Source organism: Lathamus discolor, chromosome 2 (genome assembly GCF_037157495.1).
Source record: "Lathamus discolor isolate bLatDis1 chromosome 2, bLatDis1.hap1, whole genome shotgun sequence".
NCBI classification, from domain to species: Eukaryota; Metazoa; Chordata; class Aves; order Psittaciformes; family Psittacidae; genus Lathamus; species Lathamus discolor.
In genome coordinates, this window is record NC_088885.1 from 137,765,994 (window position 1) to 137,780,996 (window position 15,003).

The window sequence follows — 15,003 nt, forward strand, 5'->3', positions numbered from 1 at the left end:
GGGAAGTGTGTAGATATTATCAGCTTCACATATTCTGTTTAAAAGAACTCAAGGAACTTGACCTGCTTAGAATCATTTTTGCTATTACATCCAATCTCTACTGAAGTCTCCATAAGCCCACATCTTATCAACAATTTTTTCATAATTATGTTTTCCATGTTTCTAAGCATTACCAGAAGGCACCAGAACAAAATATCACATTGTCTGCCTCAACTGTTTTTTCTGGGTTATACAGCACCATAAGGACCAACAAATGATGAGGATCTTCTATGCACTTCAAAGGAAAAGTAGAAACACTTTGAACCTGATTTTACAGAGATTAAATATTAATGAGCCAATACTCACTAAGATTCTGCTTAGGGAAACCTAAGAGCTTCAAATATAATTGATGTCTTCTGTAGTGACTCAAAGTACATATAAGCAAAAGAAAAAAACAAGCTAGAATAGTCATTCTTGTTCAGACATAATTATGCTACTGCAGAGTCTCAGGAGGTGACTCAAAGTTGTCTTATGTGGGAACTAGAGGCTATTTCTGCAGAACTCCTCTGATGCCAGTAGGATGCCACATGGGGATGGTTTATCACCCACACAGAACATTTTGTACCGTTGGGGCTTTGTATTTCTCAGCAGACAACACTTTGGGGGTACTTTAAGAAAGGCTGTTGGGCTGCATTATTCTGCTGTACTGTCTCCTCGCTCTATATTTATACTGTAAGCTCTGCAGCTTCTGCCGTGCTTTTTTATATCTCAGCAGTCAACCTGTGCTAAGCATTTTACAAACAGCTATGAAGAGCTAATTCGTTGCCCAAAGAGAATGTTTACAGGAGGGTTTGCTTGAACCTCTAGCAGCATACCAAGATAACCAGGCTGGTATCTCAGAGTCTCTCGTAGAGCCATTCCTTTCTTTTTTGGACAGAAGAAGCTCAAAGCAGATGAATCCAGGAAACAGAATGAGCAAATACAGCTCAGTATGTTGTAGAGTCAACAAGATTTGCTGTGTACTTGCTCCTTCTACAACCCATGTTGTACATGTAGAATTGGATGCTGGCTGAGGCAAGAAGAGAGAAGAGGGGAAAGAAGTCCAGGCTTTACCTACCACCTCCTCATAATGTCTCCTAAGAAGAACACAGCACAGTCTTCCTAGGCAGTCAACTGTGTTCTTATCAACTTTTCCTGAAATAAAGTCAAAAAAGTCCTCAGATGGGAAAAAGCCCTTTAGCTGTTGATTCTGTTGGTTTTAAGAAAAATGCGAACAGGATATGGCACAGAAATTTCTGGTGTCACTGGCTGTGGATGTGGAGTTTTCTCCCTCCACCACCTCTATGCAAGTGTTTGAGTCAGCAATTTAAAATCAGTGCCTAAAATGTTAGGCTGTTTTAGTACCTGTAGGTAGAACTGCATGATCGAGGGGAATATTCAATAGGAAAGAGAGAGGGTTCTCCAGTGAGCACAGAGACCCGTGTTCTGAACTTCGTCTTAGAGAGGTCCCTCTCCCTCTGCTGGTTACATGGATTTGCTGAAGCTCTTTCTGAGGCTGAGTACCCTACTGAGTACCCCACTGAGTACCCCAAAACTCTTAGGCTAGGCATTGCCTTCAAAAGCCTCTCTACTGCCTGACTGAAAGTGTATGCTGTGATTTATGCAGTACGATTAGTAACTTCTTCCACTGAGCTGTATCACCATCTTTCAGGAGCTCTTAAAATGCACACACACACAAAAAAAAATGATCAAGAGAATCAACATTTGCTGTGGTATCATATACTTTCTGCTTAATCAGTAGTCCTATGGATAGTTAGATACATGTATCTGCAGGCTGGAAGAAAGATTGAGATGCTTAAACTGTCAACTCAGTGGCTTTCTGAGCTTCCTACTGAGAAAAGCCTGGGCACTAATAACATAACCCAAGTGAGTCACTTTACCAGGAAAAACTGCTTCTGAATCTCCTATATTGCGTTTTTACATTCAGCTGGAGGAACAAATTTTCAGCATTCCAGAGGAAAAGAGAGAGAAAAATCCCTCCTACTCACTCTGGTCTTGTTCCTGATGCTAATTAAAAACATCAAAGATGATATATGGTATTTGAAGTTTGTATACAGATACTTTAATCAGAATCGTATTTCTGTATTCAAATTCAAACTCAGGTTCAGATTAACCTGAGTGACAATGAAGCAGGCTGCCTCTCCACATCTCAACTCCATAAAAAGCTCCTTTCAGCCAGGCTTAACAATACGGGGATAAAATGGAGTGATATGAAAAGAAATAGCAGGACCCAGAACATATATATAGCCTGATTTGTAAAAGTACAAGTCCATCACATTCCAGAAAATCCCTGTAACTTATATGTACATGCAGACAGTGTGGCATGAACACATATACAGGAAATAAAAGTAGTACCATATTTAGGTTTTCCCTCAAGTCTACCAAACCCCCAAATATTTCTATTCGTTAATCCTGCAAATCTGTGACTTTCCCGTGGCATGTACTTCAAAAGACATCTGCACATCAACGTATTTGGGGACTGGGGTGATGACCCAGATTCTCTGTCTCTCTCTTCAATGAAAACCACGCAATTTACCTTCAGGAGCAGTTTTTCTGCCACTAATTCATGATGCTACAAAATACCCAATAATCCAAATTTTTCTGGTTTAGGAAGTAGTATGAACCAAATACTCACCGCATATACCAAAAAAGGCCAACTCACTAAGTAGTTCTGTACTTGTCTTGCTGTGATCTCTTGGGATACATTTGGAGCAAATGTCACCAACAAGTATGTACCTGTTACTGACAGTGTTCCTCCTTTAAAGAAAAGCACATGTTATTTCAGCAATATAATATTTGGTAATCATGGTCATCCTTGCTCTCCAGCTGATTTCAAAATAATTTCTAGAAGAAAATTTAAGTCCATCTAATCATATCTGGGCTTAGGTAACTGGGTTGGCTTGTATTTGTGGTCTTACCTAGTGTAATTTTTACTAAAGACTCAAAGGAATTTGGAAATATGAAAAAAAAGAAAAGCTGTCAGTAAAGCCTCATGAATTAGGATTCCTACCCAGTAATGCATTTTCAAATATTCCCAATTCTAATAGCAAGTCCATGACAAAGGAGAATCGATTCTTTGTGTTTCTCACAGGCACAAAGCAGGTCACATAAAATTATCCTAAACTGAAAGGACAAGTTGCTTACTGAGGCAGACAGCTAGATCATTAATCAGTGTAAATAAACATAACTCTTCCAAAGCTGGTGTAGCCGCTGAGATCTGCACCAGCTAAGGACCTGCCCTGGAAACATTAGGCACAACACATCTTCCAGTCCAGTGCTTATGCGAAGTTGTCACAAAGCCAACATTTTGGCTGCTCCCTGTTGTATTTGCAGACCTATGAACTGTTTTATAAAAGGTTGATTTGGAGAAGACTGTTCAGCCATTAGGTTGCCAGGGCCCCTTTTCAAGGTCAAACTTGCATTATTGTGCTTTTAATAAAAATCTGGAAGTTCTGCCTTGTGGACAGCCAGCTGACAAACACAGATGTTCATTGAGGTATCAAGATAGAAGTGAGCCGATCCTGAGCTCATAAACTGTATTGGATTAAGGAAGATGTTAGCTAATCAATTTTGTTTTTAAGTAATCTTTAAAATTCTTGGCAAACCTATAAATCGGTATGGAATACAAGGCTCAGGAATACAAAACAAAGCACATCCGGAGGGCTTTGTTGGCACTGCTATCGCACACAATTCCTTTGGAAAAGCAGAACTGTTCTATATTTATGTGCTTGCAAAAACATCACCATATTTCCCATCATACAGCTCATTCCTATGGAATGTAGTAACATTGTTAAATCCTTCTTGCGAAGTCGAACACAGAAATAAAATAAATCAGTACTGAACACTAGTTAAAGCAACACACAATGTGTAAGGCCATAAGGGAAACATGATCAGTCAAAGAGGGGGGGGAGATTTTGAACGTAGCAGCTGAGCTGGCAAACTTGGATTCCAAACCTAAATAAATGTTTTATAGTATTCCTGGAACAATACTAGACAGATCTCTCCAAAACATGAGTACAGCTGGGATGTCCTCCTTATAGTACAAACAATCAAGCTTAGATGCTAGGAAACCCACAGAAGTATCAGGTGCCCTGCAGCAACATCAGGTGCACTGTCCCAGCTGAGATGGCCTGGTGTAAAGCCCAAACCCTGAAATATGCTTGTCTCTAACTATTACTGCGTTCAAACTGGGCAGTTCTGTTATGCAAAAAAGCCTTGTACACAGACAAATTTGACATGCTTTTACAGTGAAGACTGTTTCCCAACAAAACACTTGACAACTTGATTATTTGTTCTTTGAAGTGATAAAATTAATACCAAAAGGGAAGTTGTCACTTTTAATTGAGCTTGAATTTTTGTGCAGTGTCTATGCAGTAAGAAAAAAAGAACTTGCATTTGAATGAACATGTAAATAGCTTCATTGTTTTTATTAAAGTGTTGAGCTCATAAAAATAATACTAAATACAACCTCAGAGGCAAAAATAGACAATGAAAATTAATTTGAGCAAAAAGAGCACATAAGAAATGAGTTACGAGTTTAAGAGCAGAGGAGTCGGGAATGCAGTCTTTTCCACATGCCTTGAAGATTCTCTCCCTTTTTGTTGCTTCTTCCCAGTTTTGAAAGTATCTGCCTCGAAACACTTGTTTGGGAAAGTGGGAGTGTGAAGGTGGGGGGCTGCATGAGTTACAGCTTGCTAAGCATATGGTGACACACATGTCCATAATAGCAAATGCTTACTTACCCAATATATCAGCAGTCCTCATGGTCTTCTTTAGGAATAAGACAGAAATAAATGCACTACCTAGAACAGAAATATAAAGATAGTTTTTATATTTCTTAGAATATCAAGTGCTATAGCAAAAAGCTGCCCTAGGCCAAGTTTATATATATATCTCACGGCTGTGGTGATTGCACCATACCAGGATACAGCCATCCAGGAGTCCATTCCGGCAACCAATGAATCCTCAGTTTTTGTAAGATTTTAAATGTATCCAGCAGGCTTTTATGTGGTTGAAGAGATGCAATAGCCTTCCCGTCTCCCACGCAGACAGTGCTTAAACTGCTCTGATTCAGTCATATGTGGAAGTGTCAAAGAAAGCTGGGCACCAATCAGCCTTACTGTTTCACTCCTCATTTTGCTACCAACTCAGTATATGGGCTTCCTCAAGACAAATTGTCTCATAGAGATATAGAATTCTGCTTCTTTAGACTTTAATGTATTAAAAACTTTTAAGTAAAGAAGCAGCAGTACAATCAAGAGGAAGAAAGCCACTGCAAAACCATACTCAACAATGAACCAACAGAGTGATCACGATACCTGCAAACAAGTGGGTGTAAGAACCAGCCTATATACTATACAGGAGCACTGCCCGTGGTCTGAAGGAACTTGTAATAAGGGAGGAGAAAAACGGAACTGAACCCTGAGTATAACCTCCTGTTCCCTGGGCCACTCTTTTTCAGCTCTTCTCTGCCAGCTTCTAGACCGGCCTCTTTGCAATGAGCAGCAAGGGAGTGGGTGAGCAGCAGTAGTGGTCAGGCCAGGATTTCTGGTAAGCAGCTCAGTGTGGACATGTGCTAGAAAGGGAAGAAGGGATTTGGACTTAAGATGGATGAGACTGTGGGCCACCTGGGAGAGATGGCTCTATTCCAGCATACAACATTAGAACATCTACCTCTAAGGAGAAGCAAAAGAGGCTGAATAGCTCCTGTATAAAAGAGAGATGAAGAAAGCCATTCAGGAGAGATGCATCAGTAATGTTAGATTCATTTAGAAAGCTCAAAGAAAGACTCTGCCCAGGAGGGACAGTGAAGGGACACATTGAACCTAAACCACAGGATGCTGTTACAAGAGCTCTGTTCCTGTCTACAGCATGAAATTCTAGGTTTATTTTTGAAATAACAGTTCTTTGCTTCATTAACTCTATTGTTCAGATGGAAAATTGAATTTGTGGTTAGCTAGTAGATATACTCTAGATAAATCTAGAGGGGCTCATACCACGAGGTAAACGGAGAACTAGAATTCAGCATCATGTCTTTGTTACCCAGTCAGTAGAAAATGAGATATAGCAGAAGTCATAAATTTAAACTGCATCAAGAGTGATGGAGATCTATGCAAATGATTAAGCGCAATAAAAGAATTTTCAACTGAAAATGTCTCACTGAAAGTAAGCTGCCTGACACAATTTTCTTTAGTTGATGTTTCAGTGACAACTCTCCTGGAGAAAAGACACTGGTATCCAGGCAACTCTGGTATTAGCAGAGCTACCTAGGTTTACCCACCCATTCTGCAGGATATTTCTGTACCCGTTTCACTGGGTGAAATACCAAAGGAGGAGTACTAGCCATGATTCAGACTAATGTTTACACCTCTCTCAGTCTGTGCAACAAGAAAAACATTTTGCTTTGAGACCAAACATTTACACTGTTTTATGCAACTTAAGGGTCTACCTCCACCTAATGATGAAGTTTAAGTTCACCCAGTTGATTCTGCACTAAATCTGTTGAGCAGAGCTGAAGCTGTGGTGATGTGGTTGCTGCTAGTCACATTTTAAGATGTGACCTGAAAGTATGCTTTATACAGACAGACCCTCAGTCTACCTTCCAAGATGATATTCAGGACCATCCCAGTACAGCAACACTTGGAGATGCTTTAAGTCATCACCAGCTCAAGATCTTGTAGTCTGTCACACAGTCAACAAGATCTGGGAAGATGATGAGGCAAGGTAGTCACTGCAGCTCAAATGAGCAGGAGGTTAAGAGGATGGAGGATGGGGAGCAGCCTTATTTCCACAAGGGATCCAGAGTCTGCATAGTAAGAGGGGGACAAGAAAAAGTCTGAATGCCAGTCATGAGAGGAATGTGGTTTAGCTGAAGGATAGTATGAAAAGAATATTAAAAAATGGTACCCAAGCATTTTTATTAAGCACATTCAGAAGGAAATGAGCTGCTTTGGAGAAAGGAGCACTGTTCACAGCCTTGGGGCAGAATAAAGCATCTCTCTCCCATGCGGAGAAGGACAGGAAACACAGATGTCTCCTAATGCCCGTGCACAAAGCACGAGGACAGGCAAGTCCATGTGCACTCTGCAGGCGTTGGTGGATAAATCACAGCTGGTTTTGAGTGCCTGCATCATCATCTCCATGGTGGAGTCTGCATACAGACAATTCATCTCCCTGTCCTGACACTATCAGTTTACAAGCTCCTTCATCTTGTCATGTCTACATCTTGGATAGACTCTTGTCCAAGGGGAGGGCAGAAGGAGGTCAAGAAAAACTAGTCTGCTGACTTACTGTGGGTCATTTTAGGGTAGACAAGAGAGAGGATCTGCATGTGAGAGGATGGATGCATTTAGACCTGGTAGGACCTGGGTCTCCTTCAGGGCGATAGCTCTGTGTAAGGGAGGATTAACAGAAATTTGAAGAAACTTACAGAATACTTATATGCATAGCCACATAGATATTCTTTAACGGAGATAGCTCTGAGAGAGCTAGCTCTGCTCAAGACATCTGGGAACAAATTCATCACAGCTAGTTTATATGATAGATTCTACTGGTACACTGAATACAGAGGAAGATATTACAGAATTCAGTCCATTGGTCCATAAGCCCTTGACAGCTATCCTGCATTAGCATTTCTAACATGATTAAATATTAGTACTGCACAAGTGGTGGACAAAACATGAAACATTTTTCCCTAGCCTTAATGCCAATATTCTTATAAAGAAAAGCAAGCCAAATATCAGAGCAATTACTCAAAAGAGAAACCATTAAGGTGAGCTAAATTCTGGAAACTGCATTATAAACACACCACAGAGAAAAGGAAGAGCCCTGAAAATCCTTTTGTTGCATCTTCTAGCCAAGTACAAATAAAGCATTTTAAAGAATAGCCTGGTGAACCCACTTCTCAATAGTAACAGTTTCAAAATCCCAGATTCTTAGGCCACAAAGATGTTACATTACAGTGAGTGGGAGAAATATTCCCATTTCTGTGAGAATATCTGAGAAACCTTTTCCTAAAGCACCCTCAGGAATATCAGTTTTCAGACCTAAAGCAATTTCTTGCCCTACAGCTATTTAGAAGAAGCATATAAAAATGCAAAGGGATCTCAACAATATAAGTCTAAACAAGTTATGTGTAAAATAATGCTCTACAGAATGATGAAAACTGCAGAAGAAATGACCTCTGATACCACTGGCCTCTAGCACCTCCCCCGCTCCAGAGTTATTTCTGCAATCAAAACCAAGACAATGAGCTAAAACCCACAACAGCCTAAAATTACCCAAGCTACATGTAAAATGATTTTTAATTTTTAAGTATAAAAAGCTTTTTAATGATCACATTGAACATGTATTACTCCTCCACTTTTAAATTAAAAATTTACCAATTTCTCTTCTTGAAGAAAACAACTGCTGTCTTCTCAAACTATTTAAAACCCTGAACAGATGTAGAGCTTGCATCATTGCAACCACACACAGAAATACTTCCACTGTGTAAGAAGAAAAATATAGTCTTTGTAGCTTAATTCTAAAAAACCCAAATTAAAATCTACTGGTGTCATGCCAATCCATGGTCTGTGGTGCTGGATTCTTTCTAAACCCAGCCATTAGCGCACCCAGCTCAGTAGAATGAGGCACAAACTTTTCACTATTTAATTGATACCGGGTTAAGTGCAAAATCCAATTGGATGCAGTCAAATGTGGTAGCAGAGCATAATTGCTGGTGGCTCCATCTATTTTAAGCCCCAGGATGCTTCCCGTCTCAGAGGGCTGGAGATATATGATGGGTATAGCCCAAATCCGTTCTGGACACACTCCTGTCTGCCTTATCCTTCACCAAAACCTTAGTTTCCAAGCAAAGGAAAATTGTCACACAGACCAAGAGTGACAGAGATCTGCAAAGAATCCCCTAGATGATCAGGCATACTGCAAAACACATGTCCCTCAGTATGCAGTAGGTTCTGAGTACCCAGTGTCAGTGAGAATCAGCTGTTACCATGTGGGATGCGTTGACACCAAATCTGGAAAAAAGGTTTATCAGAAGGGTGGACTCAGGGTTCAGATACACATTTGGAGTTTGTTATCAGCTGCTTAAGTTCTTCATTTAAAAAATTAACTTATGAAAGACACACATTTAACAGTACCACAGAACAACTGTCAACCAGACTGTGCCAAGCCCACCCTCCACCACCTAAAAGAAGTCACAGCTTAATGAGAAAAATATTGCTTGATCTTTTAAAATGGAAGACCTGATGACTGAATTATCCTTTGCTCACTTTTAGTAGATGATGCACATGTGTCTTGGTCATTTTGTCATTGCCCTAAATAATGAATTCTTCCAAAATGGAAAGGATGCTCTGTTTCTCTTTGGCTTTAATTTCAGAAGACAAGGAAGTATCTAGTGGTAGGAAGTGTTACTGGGAAGTTATTGCTGTAGTTGGCTGTCTACATCATTTTTACTTTCTCTTCCTTAAGGGAATGTTTGCTAGACTAAATAAAATTTCAGATAGCTCTATTGTTTGGGCTATGAAATGGATACTGTCAGCCGATATATGGGAATGGAATATAAGATATTAAAGTGCTTTCTGGGGTCTTCCAGGATAAGCATTTTGGGTCAGTTAAAGAAAAAAAAGAAAAAGAAAAAGATATAACAAGCTATAACAGTTCAGAAAATGGTTTCTTGGTATTTGTTGTAAGTAAGAGGAAATGGAGAATGGAGGAAACAGATGCAACATTTTTCACACATTGCAAAGGTAAAGAAGAAGGAATCTGCCCAGATAAAAACCAACCCTAAATACGACACCTACTTTGTAACAGTTTAATAGCTAATGGCATTTTTTTCCCTTCCTGGTGCTTTTCACTTCTTTCTTATTGCATTTTATTCAGTTTGGGCAACACATTAAATAGGTTAATGTCCATTTATGTTCAGATACACCTGGAAAAGTCTACAGGTGTTAAAGATACAACTACTGCCACCAAAATCACAGAATCACAGAATCACAGAATCACAGAATCCCAAGGGTTGGAAGGGACCTAAAAAGATCATCTAGTCCAACCCCCCTGCAAGAGCAGGGTAACCTACAGGACATCACACAGGAACTTGTCCAGGCGGGCCTTGAATATCTCCAGTGTAGGAGACTCCACAACCCCCCTGGGCAGCCTGTTCCAGTGCTCTGTCACTCTTACAGTAAAGAAGTTCTTCCTGATGTTAACGTGGAACTTCCTATGCTCCAGTTTACACCCATTGCCCCTTGTCCTATCACTGGATATCACTGAAAAAAGCCTAGTTCCATCATCCTGACACCTACCCTTTACATATTTGTAAACATTGATGAGGTCACCCCTCAGTCTCCTCTTTTGCAAGCTAAAGAGACCCAGCTCCCTCAGCCTCTCCTCATAAGGGAGATGTTCCACTCCCTTAATCATCTTTGTGGCTCTGCGCTGGACTCCTTCAAGCAATTCCCTGTCCTTCTTGAACAGAGGGGCCCAGAACTGGACGCAATATTCCAGATGCGGCCTCACCAAGGCTGAGTAGAGGGGGAGGAGAACCTCTCTTGACCTACTAACCACTCCCTTTCTAATGCACCCTAAGATGCCATTTGCCTTCTTGGCCACAAGAGCACATTGCTGGCTCATGGTCATCCTCCTATCCACCAGGACCCCCAGGTCCCTTTCCCCTTCACTACTTTCCAGCAGGTCAACCCCCAACCTGTACTGGTACATGGGGTTTTTCTTCCCCAGATGCAAGACTCTACACTTGCCCTTGTTAAATTTCATCCAGTTTCTCCCCGCCCAACTCTCCAGCCTGTCCAGGTCTCGCTGAATGGCAGCACAGTCCTCTGGTGTGTCAGCCACTCCTCCCAGTTTTGTGTCATCAGCAAACTTGCTGAGGGTGCACTCAGTTCCCTCATCCAGGTCATTGATGAAAATATTAAACAGCACCGGTCCCAGCACCGACCCCTGAGGAACTCCACTAGTCACAGACCTCCAGCTAGATTCTGCGCCATTGACCACAACTCTCTGCCTTCTTCCTTTCAACCAGTTCTCGATCCACCTCACTACTTGATCGTCAAGCCCACACTTCCTCAGCTTATCTATGAGGATGCTGTGGGAGACAGTATCAAATGCCTTACTGAAATCAAGAAAAACTACATCTACCGCTCTACCATCATCCCTCCACCTAGTCACTTCCTCATAGAAGGCTATAAGGTTGGTCATACATGACTTCCCCCTCATAAAACCATGTTGGCTGTTCTTAATGACCCCCTCATCCTTGATATGCCTAGTGATGGAGTCAAGAATAAGTTGTTCCATCATCTTTCCAGGGATGGAGGTAAGGCTGACCGGTCTATAATTACCCGGGTCCTCCTTCTTGCCCTTCTTATAGATTGGTGTGACCTTTGCCATCCGCCAATCCTCAGGCACCTCGCCCATTTCCCACGACTTACCAAAGATGATGGAAAGTGGCCTAGCAATGACCTCCGCCAGCTCCCTCAGCACCCGTGGGTGCATTCCATCCGGACCCATCGATTTACAGATGTCCAGTTTGCATAGCTGATCCCTAACCCAATCCTCATCTACCAAAGCAAACTCCTCCTTTGGGATAGGTCATACTAATTTATATTTTCATCTCAGATAATATCTCATTCCTTTGAGAAATCTTTCCTACAAGGGTGAACTACCATGGCTTTGTATCTCATTCTCCTAAATTCTGCAATGGTTTAACATGAAAGGTTAAAGTAAATTGCCTGCAGTTTCCTTCCCCTACTATCTCTGCTAAATTGTACCCACATATGGTCGGCTGCCTCTTTCCACTACAGCTGAGCAGTCCACTGGGAAGGTAATTCATCTTTTCTACCTTCTTATGCAGAATCACTCACTGCAATGTCACTTACAAGCATGACACTGGTAGCTAGAGACAGACCATGAAATGTTATCATTTATGAACAGCAAGGAAATGACCTCCAGTGTATTCAGAGCTGTTGTGCTATCTCAGCCCCAAGTGTTTCAGCTGTGGATATAAAATAACTCAATTAAGGGATATAGCTGCACCCTGTATTCCTTTTTTTCACAGCGTTTGTATAGTATTGCCCTGTCCACTCTGCATTAGCACAACATGACAACATACTTTAAAATGTATGTTTCCTTATCAAAGAAACATCTTTATCTCATACCTGTCAATATGTTAATTACAAAAAATACAAAGATCGTAACAAATGAGACCTAAGGACGGGACTTCTGCTAACATCCAACTAATTTACACATGAAAGAACAAATTAATTTTGATAATGTCCATAAATAAACTAAACATTTCAGGGAGTTTCTAGGCCCTTTTTCTCACATGCTGCAAAGAGTCAAGAAAGCTTGCTCATGTCAACATGAATTATGGTGATGGGCAGCAGAAACCACTTGGTGTGATCGGAACATGGAAAATACACTGCAAGTACTCAGGATCAGACCACAGATCTGTGCAGTCAACAGGATGCCAGCCCCCCACTTCTGAGGCTTGCAGAGCTAGCAAGGCTGGTACATGAACGGGTGACCAACTGCTAAGAGCTAGAGGGCACAGAGTGACACAAAAGGCAAAACTACAGAAAAAGAAAGATATTAAAAGAATCTCTAAGTAGAGGGTTTGTGTTAAACTGTCAGCTCATGTAATTATATGAATAATTCCTTTTCAAACCACAACATTAACATTTTCCCCCCTCTGTTCCTGCTGCAGTTCCTGAAGTATTATTCCTCTAGTTACACACAAGTGTTCAATTAATGCACCCAAGCAAGAAATGGCAAACCATCTCACCTATGACAGATACACATCCCAGTGGCGCGACAAGGGCAATGGGGGCAAATCCATAGGCTGTGAAATTGCCCACCTCTCCAAGCCCCAGGAGGGTGGTCGCACACCACCATTGCTTGCTCATGTAGTAGGGCTTCGGCTCCGTTTGGCAAGCCAGTCGGAGATGAGTGCATTTCTAGAAAATTAATTATTAGGAACAGACATGAAAAGAAAGACTTCCATTGTGTTCGTATATCTGACAAAAGTGGAATAATTAAGGGGGCTGTCAAATTAAAATTCCAGGTGCGTCAAGGTTTCCTTTTTAAACATGACTTTCAGCTTGTTGTTGCAGAGCTTTTTGTTAACTCAGAGCTGCTTCAGATGTGTGCTTTCTTAGCTGTGGTGGAAACGGCTGAGAAGTTAGACTTCTGAATAAATCTGAAAATTATTAAGTGAATACTAACTAGGTAGTGCTTCCAAGCTATCACTACACACCTTTGTTCTTCTCCCAGAGCAAAGCTTGGCAGCTGTGCTGGGAATCTGGAAACAATTAAAAGCAGGAGGAGATGGGGCAGAATTAGAACTGTGGCCACAAACTGGGAGAAGGGAACCAGGTAACATGGTGTTCCTGCTCCATGTTACACAGGCTCGCCAGAAACATGATTTCAAAATAAAAAAGGCAGCACTGAATCGCTTCTGCTGTAGGGAGAACTCTAAATTAATTAGATAGATTTCAGGATTTGGCTACAGTCTCCTGTTTGACCTAACAATGAGATCTTGGGTGAAGCATCATTTTCAGAAGGAAAACCAGTTATAGCTGTATCAACAGGTATTATATATACTCAGGCAACACTTTGGCAGTATTTCTTGTTACACGGGGAAGGCATCATTGACACGTGTTGTAATTGTTTTCTCTCTGGCTGTACAACAAGAACCTGTATATAACAAGATGATTTGACGATGATCACACTGGTCTCCTTCAGGAAGGTGTCACGATTGGGAAGGATGCAATGTTTACCACATGAGTTCTGCAGAACAGTGTTTCCTTTCTCAGATTTCTCACCAGCCTCTCTGCACATGGGTCAAAAATACTGTAAACCAAATGACAGTTATTATAGTATAAAGGGTGGTAAAATAATTTTTGTTCTCCAACACTTGATATTTGACTTTGGAAGTGTCTTTGCAGAGTCCCCAGGAAGCTGCAATTTTCCTCATACTCCAATTCTACTCTGCTTTACAGAGTATGGGCCAAACAGTAACATCTGTGGTACACCATAGCCTCAGTCATTCCTGTTGTTGAGAGGACACTGCACATTACTGCAGCTTCATGCTGTGGAACATGTTCAGGAGATGAAATCCTAGGAAGCTTAGCCCTCCAAAACGAAAAGGAGCGCAAGGAAATCAAACTTCCTTGAGGCACAGGCTAGCAATTCACAGTAACACCCAGGATTTTTCATGTTCCATTTTTATAAACAAAAAAATGGATCAAAAAAAGCCCAAAGATCTGATTGAAATGAATATTAAATAATATTCAAATCAAGAATCTAAGTTTCTGCTGAAAACCAATAGGACAAGTTCTTAACTGTACCCTGGGCTCTGGTTTCTCCCCAGGATTCTTGTAGAAATAACTCTTGAGGGCACAGTGTGATTGAAAAGATGTGTGGGGAACACGGGAGAGTGAGCCCAGTGCTCTCTGACAGCCTGCTTTCCCCAGATGCCTGCCTGCTTTGCATAGTAGTGTGCGTGGATGGTATTTAGGTGGAGGCTGTATATAATCCAGCTGAAAAACATTGCAAATGGTGGGCTGTTCTTTGGCTGATAACTAGCTAGAGGGAAGATAGGGAGGGTAACTGACTACATGGTGGGAAAGGGAAGAGGGAACAATAAAATTTGGTTTGTCCATTTAATGAGTGTGAAAATAAATGTTGAGATCTAAGGAAAATCATTTTTTGTATTTATAAGATATTGTTACTAAATGGAGAAAAATCTCTTTTAAAGGATAAAAAAAAACCCCAACAGTTCAAACTGCCAAATGGCAATGCAGAGCTATTGGGTTTTCTTACACAGCATTTAAAAAGCTAGAAGATAATTCAAATCCAGTAAATGCTTTAGAGATTACAAGTCAATAAAAGTCTGTCTGCATGCCTCAGTACCTCCCCTGGCAAAGCATCCACTTTAGCACTCAGTGCCTG

General features: G+C 41.0%; 1 protein-coding gene across 2 annotated transcripts in view; it reads right to left on the minus strand.

Moving 5' to 3' along the window:
• Positions 1–15,003, minus strand: part of NIPAL2 (NIPA like domain containing 2) — a 49,159-nt gene that overhangs the window by 15,402 nt on the left and 18,754 nt on the right. For both annotated transcript variants that reach the window (XM_065668690.1, XM_065668689.1), the window contains exons 3-5: positions 12,836–13,007; positions 4,782–4,841; positions 2,675–2,796 (exon numbers count right to left, since the gene is read on the minus strand). In XM_065668690.1, the coding sequence (XP_065524762.1) occupies positions 2,675–2,796; positions 4,782–4,841; positions 12,836–13,007 (354 nt within the window). The remainder of the gene's footprint in view (positions 1–2,674; positions 2,797–4,781; positions 4,842–12,835; positions 13,008–15,003) is intronic.